Source organism: Tenrec ecaudatus, chromosome 6, assembly GCF_050624435.1.
Source record: "Tenrec ecaudatus isolate mTenEca1 chromosome 6, mTenEca1.hap1, whole genome shotgun sequence".
NCBI lineage: Eukaryota > Metazoa > Chordata > Mammalia > Afrosoricida > Tenrecidae > Tenrec > Tenrec ecaudatus.
In genome coordinates, this window is record NC_134535.1 from 47,826,145 (window position 1) to 47,840,300 (window position 14,156).

Consider the following 14,156-nt stretch of genomic DNA (forward strand, 5'->3'; position numbering starts at 1 on the left):
AACTGAGGTGATTACCGAAGTGGTATCACTCACTTTTGGAAACACTGATTTAGATCCATTTGCTTCTTTCAATAGTATTTTATTTCATTAATGAAGGTCTAATACAGAACCAAAAACATTCATAGATAAATTCCCTATGCAAGAAAAACACGTAGCTTTGTGAGAAGGAATAGAGGTGATAAAACACACTTATTACCAAAATTTATTTTAAAACTATTTTTATAGTATCCAGAAAGTTCAAAGAAGACAATCTTGATTTGGAAACATCAAACTACCAGCTTTGCCACGTAGGGCTTAGAATATATGCGGAGCTCAGTAACCTGACAGCACTGGACAGAGCTGGAGATGGATGCAGTAAGTGACAGTCTTCCTTATGGCTGCACTTTTACTGCATCTCCGAAGGGGAGGGGCCACCACACTGAGCACTTCTACATGCTCTCAGCCCAGCAGTCTGGTGCTGCCACTCTTCAATACCCTTGCAAACAATGTGGGCCGAAGAGAATGAGAAATATTGTTGTGTTTTGCTCTGTCATAAATATTATTTTATAAAGAAGACATATTGAACTGTTACTGGCAATGCAACCCTCAAACATAATAAATATACGTTTACTGCTTATGTGCTTACAAAGTCTAATAAATTGTACAATGGTAAAAGCGGATTTGAACTTTTGTCTAAAGATAATTATTCAAAGCTATTTTGTTGTAGGATTAACAATTCCTAAATCAAAAACCTTGGCATAAACTATTTTTAATGTGGGATACTCTGGTGGTTTGTTCCAACAAAGTCTCTCTTTGATGAACTTGACATTTTGAGGGATTTATTGTACTTATATTTACAGTAATACGATGTTTATCATCTTAGAATATCTTTTGAATTAAAAAAAATCTGAATCATTTTATCCCATTATGAAGAAAGAAGGTAGAACAGCTAAAATTAGAAATTTGGAATTTCTAGATATCTATAAATCATATGTTTGGATATTACACTATCTAGGTCTATAAATAAAGAACTGATATATGTTAAAACTAGATAGACAACCCATTAATTGAAAGTGGTCAATTTGAGTGCAAATAACAAAAAAAAAATTGTGGGCTAACTTTATCAACTGTGCACTATTTTCATGAAACAAAGGCTATTATGTTATCCATGCTCTATCCAACAAGTCTACATAGCATTAAAGGAACACTAACTCTAATAGGAAATGTCAAACCACTAGAGCTTTTAAAACAATTAGTTTCTAACGAAGATGAACAGTGATCAGAGAAGATGGAGCTTACCCATTGCATCTGTCTGCGTTTCCCAGGAACTAACTCACTAAGGATAAGCAGCCTCACCTGAGTGTGACTGAAGCATGCATTAACAATAGATAGACATTGCCAACACTAACTTTATACTTACAACACTGATTGAAATATAATTACTTCATAGGTCATATATTCTGTTTGTAAAATGCATTCTGAATTGCAAAATGAGAAGTGATCTCATTTGTACCATTCTTGATAATGTCATGTTTTACTTTTTGAAGGTTTGATAGAATGAGACTAGGAAATATATAACCAATGGTAGGTAGAAAAGTGTTTTAAACCATTTCTAAGATTTTTCATTTGGAAAAAGATAATATTTTCAGCTTGCATCTAGCCTTGTTTTACTTACTCCTTAAATGAATGGCTGAAACATATGAATAAAGTACATCTCTTTTAATATATGGTGTTTTAAAGTCTTCAATCTTTAATCTTAGTGTGATCTGATCAATGTTATGTACAGTAACACCGTGACATTTAGGTCACTCTATATTAATGTTTTCCCCAAAAAGATTCCTAGAGCTTTTACAAACACTCATATATTTTTCTTGGCAATTTAAAAAATGAACCTAAATCTTTCCAATCATCCTTGTTAAATGCTGAGCATGCCCATTTAGAGCTTTCTAGATTGTGCCTTTCCTCATAGGAGCCATCTTACTAATTGTCATGTCATTGGAATATTTACTTCCTTGACATCTATCAAGGTCATTCTTAAAATGTCTCTCCCAAGTTAAATCACCAGACTACCATCCAGATAGCTCATCTCATTCACTTAAAATCATCATAATTCTATTTAAAAAGAGATAGTTCCTAACAGTACAACATTATTACAGTCCATCGATGCATCTAAAGATCATGAAGAAACCTAAGTACTTTCTTTGATATCATGTATCAATTTATATGTGTTTATAAATTCTCAGAGAATTTGAGTATAATTACTTATACTAAAACTCTACTTATAGGATATATTTTCTTGATTTTTAATATGCATTTCAGACATGCCTAAATTATCATTATATGATATCAAAAAAGTATTGATTAAAAATTTTTAAGTTAGAGTTCAGAATAATAGGATATTGCTTTGACTAATTTTAAGTAGAAAATATATGAATCTAAAAATTAAATTTTTTGAATCTCAGCTTTCTTATATGTGCTTAATGTTTAACCTATATTCTCAGTTAAAACTTCTTAGAAAAAGAAAATTCCATTCATGAAAATATAATCAGTTAACTAAATTTACATTTCTAAAAATATAATGTGAAAATATTAATTTGTTATATATTAATGTGAAAATTGGTATAATATTTCAATGGAAAACATTTTAATTCATAGATTTCCCCCAAGCAAAATAATTGTATTTTCAATTAAAAGACTAATGCCTTGATTTGTTTAAGAATGTTTAAGAGCTTTAATCATTCATTTTATTTCCCCAAACATTTCTTACTTACAATGAATTTAATAAGGAGTATGCATGTAGAGATAACAAGATTTGAATGACAACACAATCTTTATACATTTTGAGAAAGAAAAAAAAAATAAAAAGTATGTTTCACTCACATATGAAACATTAGTAAATCATTGTTTTGCACTAAAATGTGCATACAGAATTTTGGTTTGAAAAATGCAATGACTGAATTTGTGGTATCTGGAAGCTAATTAGATGCTCAGAAACAATTAAATGCATTCTAATTCCTCAATACCAATAGAATTCCTTGGTTTAATACAATACATATGATTCTTAGACCCCCAAATAGGTCAAGTTTTAAAATATTTTACGTTTAAGAAAATCACTTGTTAGGTCCTAACTGCCAAATAAGAATTTGTGTCTTATTTTATAGTAAGAGAATGTCTTTTGCTTTACACTTAATCAGTGACTATTTTTTCAAATGAATTCATAATATAATTTTGAACTTTGCCTTCACTTACTGTGAATCAGAATTCAGAACAAGACTGATAAATCTCCAACACCGCTGGCTGTTCCATCCCTGAGCCACCCAGAGGGCTTGCTTACCAGGGAGTCACTGGATGCAGTGATACTATGGGGTGACAATGTATTCATAGTGTTCCTGCCAGGTTAATACGGATGGTGAGAACCTAGGGCTATAACTACTTGAACAATTTGCCTCATGCTATTAATGATGGAGTCAATACATTGTCACGTGTACAGGATGCACATCACTGCACATATTTTGGTTTTTCTTCTAGGTAAGGGAGCGACTGAGGGTTTCTTTAGAAAGAGTCTCTGCACTGGAAGAAGAACTAGCAGCTGCTAATCAGGAGGTAACACACCACACTTTCTCCTCTTTTGAGGTGCAATATTGCTAACATTCTGTCCCCTGTGTGTCACATCATTTTATTAAATGTCACCCCCAAAAAATAGATGATCTGTGGTATGATCCTGAAGAAGAATTGTTGAAACCAGTCATCAGGATCAGGATTTCTGATTTCCTTTTATTCAGATCTGTCAGAAAAAAAACAAAGGAAAATTATCAAGAGCTAGTTACATGTTAGCTGGTGAAATTAAAATTTCTGAAGACTACAACCAAATGCCTGTTGTTGTTGTTTTTAAGTTGAGTACAGCTTCCATATTTGAAAACAAGTATTCAGATTTAGGAACTATGTAAGCTTAGGACATGGTGTAACTTCCTTGGGGAGATATGCATGTGTGTGGTACTGCCGTTGAAGTCATGCACATTCGTAAGGTCCAAAAGCATTGTAACTGTTACTTGTTATTTTATTTTGTTCATAACACATTTCATTGTGCTAAGAAAGATAAATTGCAAGCTACAAACAGATTAGAAATAACACAAATATTCTTACCCTACCAGCCCAGTAAAATTATCAATATTTTTCTATGCAGGGAAATGAAAAAGTATTGCTGCAGAATCATAGAAACCTTTATTAAACAAAATTGTAAACATGTGGAGTGTGTTTTAGTATAGCTTCCAACTAGGTCTATATGTTTAATTTTTCTAATTTGAAATTGGGTAAAGGTTTTCAGAACAGATAACTGGTATTACAATCAATATTAGTATACATTTTATTTCATGTCATTTATTTATTGTCATATCACTTGGACCATTTCCTCCCTGTGTTTGCTCTTCCTATTGCCCCTCCTCCTTCCCTGTGGTAGTGTCCTCATTTGATCTGTGGTAGTGTCCTGTGGTAGTGTCCTCATTTGATCTCAGGGAGTGGTGAGTTGAAGACTTGCATATCTCATTGGTGCTATTGTTTCCCTCTCGGCCATATCTGTGCCTTTGAGGGCAATCACTTCAGGGATCCCACCAGTCTCTATGCAACCAGTGCACCTGGTTGATTGGATGATTTTGACTTATTTTCACATGTGTCTCCTACTCTATTCAGGACCTTCTGCTGGGACAATTTTAATGGCAGTTGGTAAAGGTTGTCAGGCATTATCTTCTAGAATTGGACCTTAGGTGGCCGCTGGTGAGCTTTTCAGATTCCAGTGTCTACTCACTAAAATAAGATGCCCATTTCCTTTGATAACACTTATAGATCTAGGAATGCATTTTAATATTAGCAAATTATATAAGGTTTAAAGGTTTTTTATTTTTTGTTTTGTTCTTCTTCAGGAAATATTATTTCTTTTGGCTTATAATATGCAAACATGAACTTGGATTGTAAAGCCAGATTTGTGTGCGTACATAAAAGTACATATATCGGATTTGGGTCCTCTTTACTCTGAGCTGTAATCCTGACTGAAGGCTGCAGTCCTTCATCTTCATCAGCAAGGGCTTCAAGTCCTCCTCACTTTCAGGAAGCAAGATTGTGTCCTCTGCATATTGCAGGTTGTTCATCTTTCTCCAAATTCCGATGCCACATTCTTCTTCATATAATCCATATTCTCCGATTATTTTCTCAGCATATAAAGTGAATAAATATGGTGAGATGATACAATCCTAATACATACCTTTCCTGATTTGAATCCATACAACATTCCCTTGTTCTGTGTGAACAACTGGCCCCGCATCGATCTGCACATTCTGCGTAAACACAATGCAGTGTTCTGGAATTCCTATTCCACTCCAGGCTGTCTGTCGTTTATTTTCATCCACACAGTCGAATGCCTTACTTGGCACAGTCAATAATGTACAAGTAAATATATTTTGGGTATTCTCTGTTTTCAGTCCATCTGATGTCCGCAGTGATAACACTTGCTCCTTGTCCTCTTGAGAATCCAGTGTGAGCCTCTGACAGCTCCGTATCAATGCGCTGCTGCATCTGGTTTTGGATGATCCTCAGCAAAATTTTGCTTGCATGCGATAGCAATGATACCCATCTTTAAGTTGAGCTTTCTGTTGGGTCTCCTTTCTTTGGAATGAACATGAATGTGGATCTCTTCCAGTCAGCTGGCCAAGGAACTGTCTTCCATATTGCCTGCTACACTAGTAAGTGCTTCCAGTGCTTCAGCAGCGTTTTGAAGCATTTCGATTGGTTCCATTTTGAAGCATTCCATCAATGTTTGGAGCCTTGTTTTCGGCTAATTCTTGCAGTGCACCCTTAACTTCTCCTTTCAGTATATTAGTTCTTGCTCACACACTACCTCCCGAGATGGTGGAGTGTCTCCTAGTCGTTTGGGGACAGTGACTCTGTATTCTCCATATTCTTTGTTGCTTCCTGCATCATTCATATATATATATATATATATATATATGTATACACATATATAAAATCTTTCAAACTATATAATCTTTCAAACTTACAACTGGAGGCTTAACTTTTTCTTTTGTTTTTTTTCCATTTAAAATAGGCTGAATGAGTTCTTCCTTTTTGCTTTATGAACTCTAGGTCTTTACACATTTCATTATATTTTACTTTGTCTTGAGCTATCCTTTGACATTTCTATTCAGTTCTGACTTAATCAATTTTCCATTTGTTTTAGTTACTCTAGGTTTAAAAAATCAAAATCATAGTCTCTGCTGACATCTACTTTGGCCTTTTCTTCCTTTCCTGTCTTTTAAAAATAACCTTTTATTTCCTTCTGGAATGATGTTCTTAATGTCCTCCCACAGCTCGTGGGGTCATTTGTCATTAGCGTTCATTGTATCAATTTATTCTTGAGATTTTCTCAGATTCAGGCAGGATAGGCTCAATGTTGTATTTTGGCTCTTGTGGACTTGTATTAATTTTCTCTAGCTTCAGCCTAAACTTATATATAAGCAAATTGGTGGCCTGAATCCCAGTCATCTCCTTGTCTGGTTTTTGTTGCTGTTATTGAGCTTCTCCATCCTCTTTTCCTGCAGATGTGGTCAATTTGATTTCTGTTTCTTCCACCCGAAGAAGTCCATGTGGATAGCCACCATTTGTATTGTTGAAAAAAGTTATTTGGTATGAACAAGTTGTTGGTCGTGCAAAATTCTATCATGGGATTTTCAGCTTCATTTCCATCACCAAGTACATATTTTCCAAACACTGTTCCTTTGTTTCCAACTTTTTCATTCCAATCACCAATAATTATCAATATGCCTTGATTGCGTGTTTTATAAATTTATGACTGAAGACCTTATTAGAATTTTTCAAGTTCCACGTCGCGGGCTCTTTTGGTTTCGGCATAAATTGGATACTCGTTGTATTGTTTGGATTTCTTTGAAAGCAGATAGGGACACTCCTATCGCAGACTATTCTAATTCAAGACAGACCTTGAGCTATCCTTTTAAATCATGAATACAGCACCTCTACTCTTGGTTGTATCATTCCCAGCATAGAAAGCCATATGATTTTCTGATTCTAAATAGCCAACATCAGTCCCTTTCAGCTCACTAACATTTAGGATCGTTACACATCAATTTCATTTTTGATGACATCCAATTTTCCTAGATGTATGTACACTCCAAGGTCAGATTGTTAGATTTTTACAGCTGTTTCTGCTCACCTTGATTTGTTCCAATCAGCAAATGAAGATCCCGTAGGCCCCCTCCCTCAGGTTTTACACATTCATGTCACTACAGTTGACTCTACTTTGAAAAAGCAGCTTCTCCTCAGCCGTATTTCCAGCCCCTTCCAATCCAAGCGGCCTATCCTCTGGCACTTTCTCCAACAGTGTTCTGCTCCCATCCCTTCGTCCTTCAGTATCTGGTGTGTTTCCATGTTATGCACGATGTTTCCAGTGGCTCCTCTTCCTAAGGCGGGCGGCCACTCCTCCTTCGCAGCCCCTGCTCACCGTGGAGCTCTGCAGAAACCCCTTCACTTTGGGTGGCCCGGTTGGCATTTGAAAACTCGTAACATGTATTGTAGCACCACCGCAACCCAGAAGCCACCTCTGTGCGATAAGTGGACCAGAGAAGCGGTAATTATGTAAGACCAACAATTACATTAATTCCTGTGTCATTTGTGTTCAATATAAGTTGTTTACAAGTAAATTCTTAATGATGTATTTTTTAAAAAGTAAATGAGAAAAATGCACTTCAAAAGAAAATAAATGGTTCTAAATAAACAATAAACGGTAAAGCGACGAGAGCATGAGTCCTGAACTGTCAGTCCTCATTTCTCTAACACTACAGGAACTTTCCCTCGGTAGAGTGCCATGCTGGCGCTCCTAGGAGACTCCCAGAGATCCACAGCGCAGGCGCAGAATGCTCATGCTACTGACAGTGTCAGCAAAGGAAACTAGGCTAAGGTTTAGTATTTGGAGAGAAGAAAAGTTGGTAAAGTTGAATACAGGAAATAATTGAAGAAAATAGTTTCTGAAATAGAGCACATTTTTTTCTGAAAAGATTAAGAACTGCTTATAAGCATATCTTTGGAATCGAACCAAAAAATAAACACATCTTTGAAACAAAACCAAAGCCAAAAATTTTTTCAATAAAGTGCTAAAAAGAAATGCCTAGGATATGGTTAAATTAACAAAGGATTAGAAACAATGTGATGCTTCTATTTGAATGCAAATTTAAATGTGTTTACAAGTATCCCTTAGAATTCTAAACTCTTTACTTCCAGAATGTGGATAACAAACTTGGATAGTAAGGGTACTACATTAATGGAATCCAGTGCTTGAATTTCTAGTTGTGATAGTGTCAATTCACATAATACGGAATTTATCCAAATATTGCAATCAATTATTTACGTTGCCAAATTAAGAAATGAGAAATCATAGAACATATACATTAAAAAGTGCATTGTTCAAAGATTCATATAATTTCACTGGATGCCAAATAAATTTTTATCTCCTTTTTATCTTGTATCTTTCTGGTAAATAATTCTGCTAGGCTAAATCTGCATCAATGTTTTTGTTTTGTTTTGTTCTGGTTTTTATCATAACATTTTCTAATATATTACATTTAATATAGTATATATAATACATTGTAATACATTTTGAGCATATGTATCCATGTCTAAATGATATAAAACATGATAATATAATATGCCATAATAATATATATTAGTAATTTACTGATATATACTACATTGACCAGTGATAGACTATAAGATCTCTGTAAAGAGCCTAATCTACAACTCCAGCTTTAACTTCCACTACCTTTACTGCTCAAACATCTTCAAACTGTACATCTTCAATCTGTATGTTCTTGTTAAAATTATTTTTCAGGGCCTCCTTTTTCTGCCTGTATTATGTACTTATCCAAATGCCATCTCTCATTGCTGGGATACCCCACTGACACAGTTCATCCACTGAAATCACACTTCCTTGGAGTCACATTCAAATGTCATCTTGTTAATGAAATAGTTTATGATTCTGTGCAAGCAGCAGTCATTGCACCTTAGATTTCATTGCTCGGGCTCATTCTTCAGTATTTATTATGACATTATCCTTAGATCAACAAATATTAGAAGTAGTTATATAGTTGTCTAAGGCCAAGTGAAAGGAGCCTGGTAGAATGAAGCGTAAGCACTAAGGTGCAAACTGACAAGTCAGTGGTTTTAGCCCACCAGTTGCTCCATGGGAAAAAGATAGGCAGTCTCTTTCTATAAAGATTTAGAACCTTGGAAGGCACATGGGACAGTTCTACTCTGTGTTATAGAGTTATTTGGTGCCACACTTGACCAGACAGTAGTGGGTTTCAATTCTGTTTACTTGTTTTTTAAGTGCAGGTAATTATTTCTCTGAGAAATTGAATTGTGTCTTATTCATTTTGTAGTGATACAAACCATTGGATCCATATTTGTCAAATTGCATTGGGCCATTTAATCAAAATTTTCATGTCATTCTATGACTATTCCCCTGGAACTATATGGATTATATGTTTCAATAAATAAGGGGAATATTCATTCAATATAATTACCAAGAATGGAATTTTGTATATATCTCTGCTGAGAAGGAATTCAAAAGTGAGACATATAAATATGCATGCAACTTTCCCTACAGGGGATTAAGTAAGGAGCTAAACATACAAGCTTATACCTGAAATGTGATTTGTTTAAACATGAATAAGTACAAAATGCATATAGAATCTCAGTGCAAAAGAGTACCAAGGAGATGGCTCTTTTTGTAGTCAGATTATCAGGGAGGTTTGAGTAAAAGAAGCCATGTATGCGGTACTGGAAGAGCATGATTGTTCTTCAGACCTGTGAGAACAGTGCAGGCTGCAGAATCAGTTTGATAAAGGAACCCAGACACTGCTGGCTTCAGGACAAACTAGAACTGTGGTATAATTACAAACTCATTTAACCAGATGTAAAAGAAGACGGTAAAGACGTTGACAGCGCCCAGATCTTGGTTGGGTCCCAAAGTCGCATTCAGGAGAAAGCGGGTGCAGCCTCAGAAACCCCCAGGGGTGCTTCCTTGTCTTATAAGTTCTCCTTGAGTCCAAAACAGTTCAAGGGCAGTGGGTTTGCATTGGTTAATGTCATGCTAAAATGAATGTTCTGTTTTGTAAAAATTGCTGGAAACTTTTATTGCTATCCGTTCCATTTTGCACTTGTGAAAAGGGATGGTTGGTGCATGATGCCACTGGAAAGGTGAGACAATTTTAGAAGGCTGATGGACAGAACAATCTGATAAGTGTTTTTGAATATTTAACTTCGATTGAATTGCAAACATTTACTGATCATGCCCCATTTATTGGGATTTGCACTAGATACGTGTGTGCATGTGTGTGTTTTAATAGAGCATTGCTTAAGAAAAGTAGAGGAAATAAAAAAAACAAACCAATATGTTGCCATTGAGTTGATTGTGAGGAATGTCACTCCCATGAGTGTCTCAGGAAAATGGAACTTCATAGGGATTTCTGTGGCTGCAATTTGAGTGAAGTAGGTCTTCAGGCCTGTTTCCATGGTGTGTTAGACAAGGTTCTCTAGAGAGACAAAAGCAGATTGCTAGTAATTATATATATAAAGATAGATATATAACACAAGAAATGAACTGTTTGTTTATATACAGATAGATAGATAATATAAGAAATGAACAGTTAAATTATAAAGCAGTACAATTGGCTCAGTGCAACGCACTCCCATGAGAGAATTGTGAGACACTGACAGTCCTTTAAGTCTTGAGGGCTGAGGGCTGAGAGAGCTAGGCTATATCAGCACAGGCAGGTCACCAACGGTCAGCCAGGTCACCAACGTTCAGTCCCCAGCTCCAGAGATGTACATTCCAATCGTGTGGTCTTAAAGGGACCTCAACTTACAGTGACACAGTCCACCGACTAGGCGTCCCACAGGTAGTGTAGCCTCTAAATTGAGGCACAGAACAAGCAAGGCAGCCGCATACTGGTCTGATGATCAAAGAGCGAGAGACAAGAAAGGTGAGGGCTCACCGAGCCGTTTATCTCTCTGCCCTTCAATTAATCCCATGTGTATCGGCCAGGCTGGCACAATAAACTAACTCTCTCACATGATAGCACCTGCTGGATTAGAACCTCCAACCTTTCAATTAGGAGCCCAGCACAAACTGTGTGGTATCCAGGGACCCTGCATAAGGAGAAAGGAAACAGAAAAACAAAAACAAGTAGTAACAGCGGTATTCCATTACAGAGGCAGTAACTAATTGTCAGGGTATGTATGGTCAACTTCCATGGAGATGGACACAGCTGGCCTCCTCTGGCTTTCCTGTTGACTGCAGGTAGGGGTCAGACCTGCCTCCGTACTCCATCCTGCTCTTATTGTGACATCAAGCATTCCCCCAGACCACTTTCCATCTATGTTGGGTTCAATAATTGTTTGCAATGGCCACAAAGTACGTAAAGACCATACTCACAAAAAAGGGGGTTTATTAGGGAAGGTGGGAGGAAAACAGTGCTTTCTACTCCTTTAAAGAGTTACAGGCTTGGGAAACCCCCAGGGGCAGTTCTACCCTGTCCTATAAGGTCATTATGAATTAGCATCTACTCCATGGCCGTGCGTTTTAGTTTATTGGGGAATTTAATAGCTTACCAAAAATCAGGATCAGTAAGGACACAGTTTCCGGTCACAGAATCCCTCTGCTTCTGTCTCCTTAAGCCAGCAGCCACGGCTCTGCAGTCCCGAGGCTCTCAGCCACATCCCCTGTGACTGTTGCCTCTGTGGGCTGAGAAGCCAGCCCAGCAGCGTTCTGTCTCACAATTCCGATGTCTTGGGAAAGATGAGGAAGGGTACCCCACTAGCCTTGGCACTGCCCCTCTGAATCTCCATGTCACACTCTCTGGTGCCTCTGCTCTAGGCTGCCTCTGCCACGTCAGAGTTCTTGAACTTGCCCTCGCTCGCAATGGCCCTGTGATTTTGCTGTGTGTCCCAGATGCCTCTTAAACCTTCACATGGCTTTGGCGGGGACGTGGTTTTGTCTTTTTGCTGATCATATATATCCCTAAGGAAACAAAAGAGGTGTTAGGGTTCTGGAGTGGGTTACAACTTGGTTCTCGGCTTCATACGCTGAGAGAATTCACGCCAAAGCAGGTTTTGTAATGCAAGTGAGTGTCTATGAAAGAACGGGAACGTTTCCGGTGTTGGTCTCAAAAGGGTAAACGCTATTTCTGGGCAGCGTGCCAAGCGTCGCTGAAGCCGTGCTGGGTTCCCAACTGGAAAGGGACAACCACGTGGAAATGAACACCCATGCGTGTAGGACTTGGGTGGGGGGCGATCCTCGGAGGCCAGAAGCTCAAGATCCCTAGAGGCTAGAGCCTGTGGGTGCCGAGGCTGTGGACCCCAGGTTGCTCAGACAGGCGCATGTGAGCCCACACAGCGGAGGGAGCCCCCCACCCTTCACCAGCTGCTGACCCGGAGCAGGGTGAGAGAGGGCCCTTCCACAGCCAGGATATTTCAAACCTCTGCTGCGGAGGCGTGGGTGATGGTATTGTTTGACCCCGTTTTCTGAGTGGGCCCAGCTGTGTGATGTACCCAAGGTGGGTGGGTCCAAGATACTGGGCCTAGGTGGCTTATGTCTGTGCATGCTCAGTTTGGGGTCTTCCTAGGTATTTAATGGTTGCCGGATTTCTTTCCAACCTCCTCTAGAGGGGCCTGTGCAGGCATGATGAGAGGGACAACGCCTATGTCCTGAAATCTAGCTACCTAACAAAGGGTGTTTTATATCACACCCTCGAATAAAATAGCATTTTGAAGAGTGAGATTAAACCCTGGTGGTGTTTTGGGGTACACACCGGGCTGCTAACTGCAGTATTAGCAGGTCAAAGGCAGCAGCCTTTCTGCAGGAGAGAGATAGAGGTGTGGCTCTCGACTCTCACAGTCACTGTGTTTGAATCCCACGGGCAGTTCTTCAGGCCCCGTTGAGGTGTCCACGGGTCCGGAGTGACTAACTGGCAGCGAGTTTGATGTTTTTGGTTTGTTTTTTAGCTGACTACGGCGGTTGATTTGGTTTGGTAGAGACCTCTGAGAAACACAAAAGTTGTGATTCTGTTCGCATTCTCTACCAAGGTGAAGTCTGAAGATAACCCCAAAGAAAAGGGTCTGACTACTAACCAAACCAATAAACCAAACTCCTTAACATAGTCATGTCCAAATTAGGACATGGTAGGATTGCCTAAAGAACATGGTAGAGCTGCCTGTAGATGGTAGAGCTGCTCCTGTGAGTTATGTGACAGCAACTCTTTTATGAGAGTAGAAAACCCCACCTTAACTTCACCTTCACCTGTCAATTAGTACACCCACTGAAATGGCATTCTAGCCACAGGTATATAGAGTCCAGAATTATAATACCATACGGAGTTATGGCTATTAATTAACTGCACCTCAATGTAGATAAGTAAAAGCAGATGGTATTACAAAAATCTTCTTATGTAAAAATAAAAATTTGCTTAGAATTTGAGGGTAAATTTTCAGATCAATGGTACTTCCAAAAATGAAAACAAACAAACAAAAGTTGTTGTAGTGTTTAATCTATGATCAACTTTAAACAAAAATTTTAAAATCACTAATATATCTTTAAAACACACACACACAAAAGGCTTCATCAGAAACCCTGCAATTGTGTAGGACATGACTATTAACAAGTGTAGTCTTTCTTCTATTATTTAATGGAAAATAAAATATAGTTGAAGAATCAGACAAAATATTATGTATATATATTTAAAAATGGAACTTTTCTCAAATATTGCCTCTTTTAATAGCCCCACATGTGGACTGTATTGTTAACGTTAAATCTGTTTTTCAGACCACTATCCTAGCATAGAGCATTCAGATTATCTGCACACAAAAATACAATAGGTCTTTATTTCTTGCAGAGAATGTTTGTCATCACTTAAAATTTGAAAGCCACACACACACGAAGATAGGACAATAAAGGGAAGTACAAAGAGAAATAAATAGATTACATGCTAACAATGTGTTCTCTTTCAACAGAAGCCTGTATAATGTTTTAATAATGTAATTAAACCAGACAAAATGGATTATTCATATGCTACTGTAAAAAATCAATTCACAGCCTAATTTGCAGTGAGTACACAAGGTGT

The 14,156-nt window shown here is 37.7% G+C and overlaps 1 protein-coding gene across 7 annotated transcripts in view; it reads left to right on the forward strand.

Moving 5' to 3' along the window:
- Window positions 1–14,156, forward strand: part of PPFIA2 (PPFI scaffold protein A2) — a 490,478-nt gene that overhangs the window by 291,160 nt on the left and 185,162 nt on the right. For 6 of the 7 annotated variants that reach the window (XM_075552747.1, XM_075552748.1, XM_075552744.1 and 3 more), the window contains one exon: window positions 3,508–3,582. The exons of the other annotated variant lie outside the window; for it this stretch is intronic. In XM_075552747.1, the coding sequence (XP_075408862.1) occupies window positions 3,508–3,582 (75 nt within the window). The remainder of the gene's footprint in view (window positions 1–3,507; window positions 3,583–14,156) is intronic. 7 annotated transcript variants of the gene reach the window in all.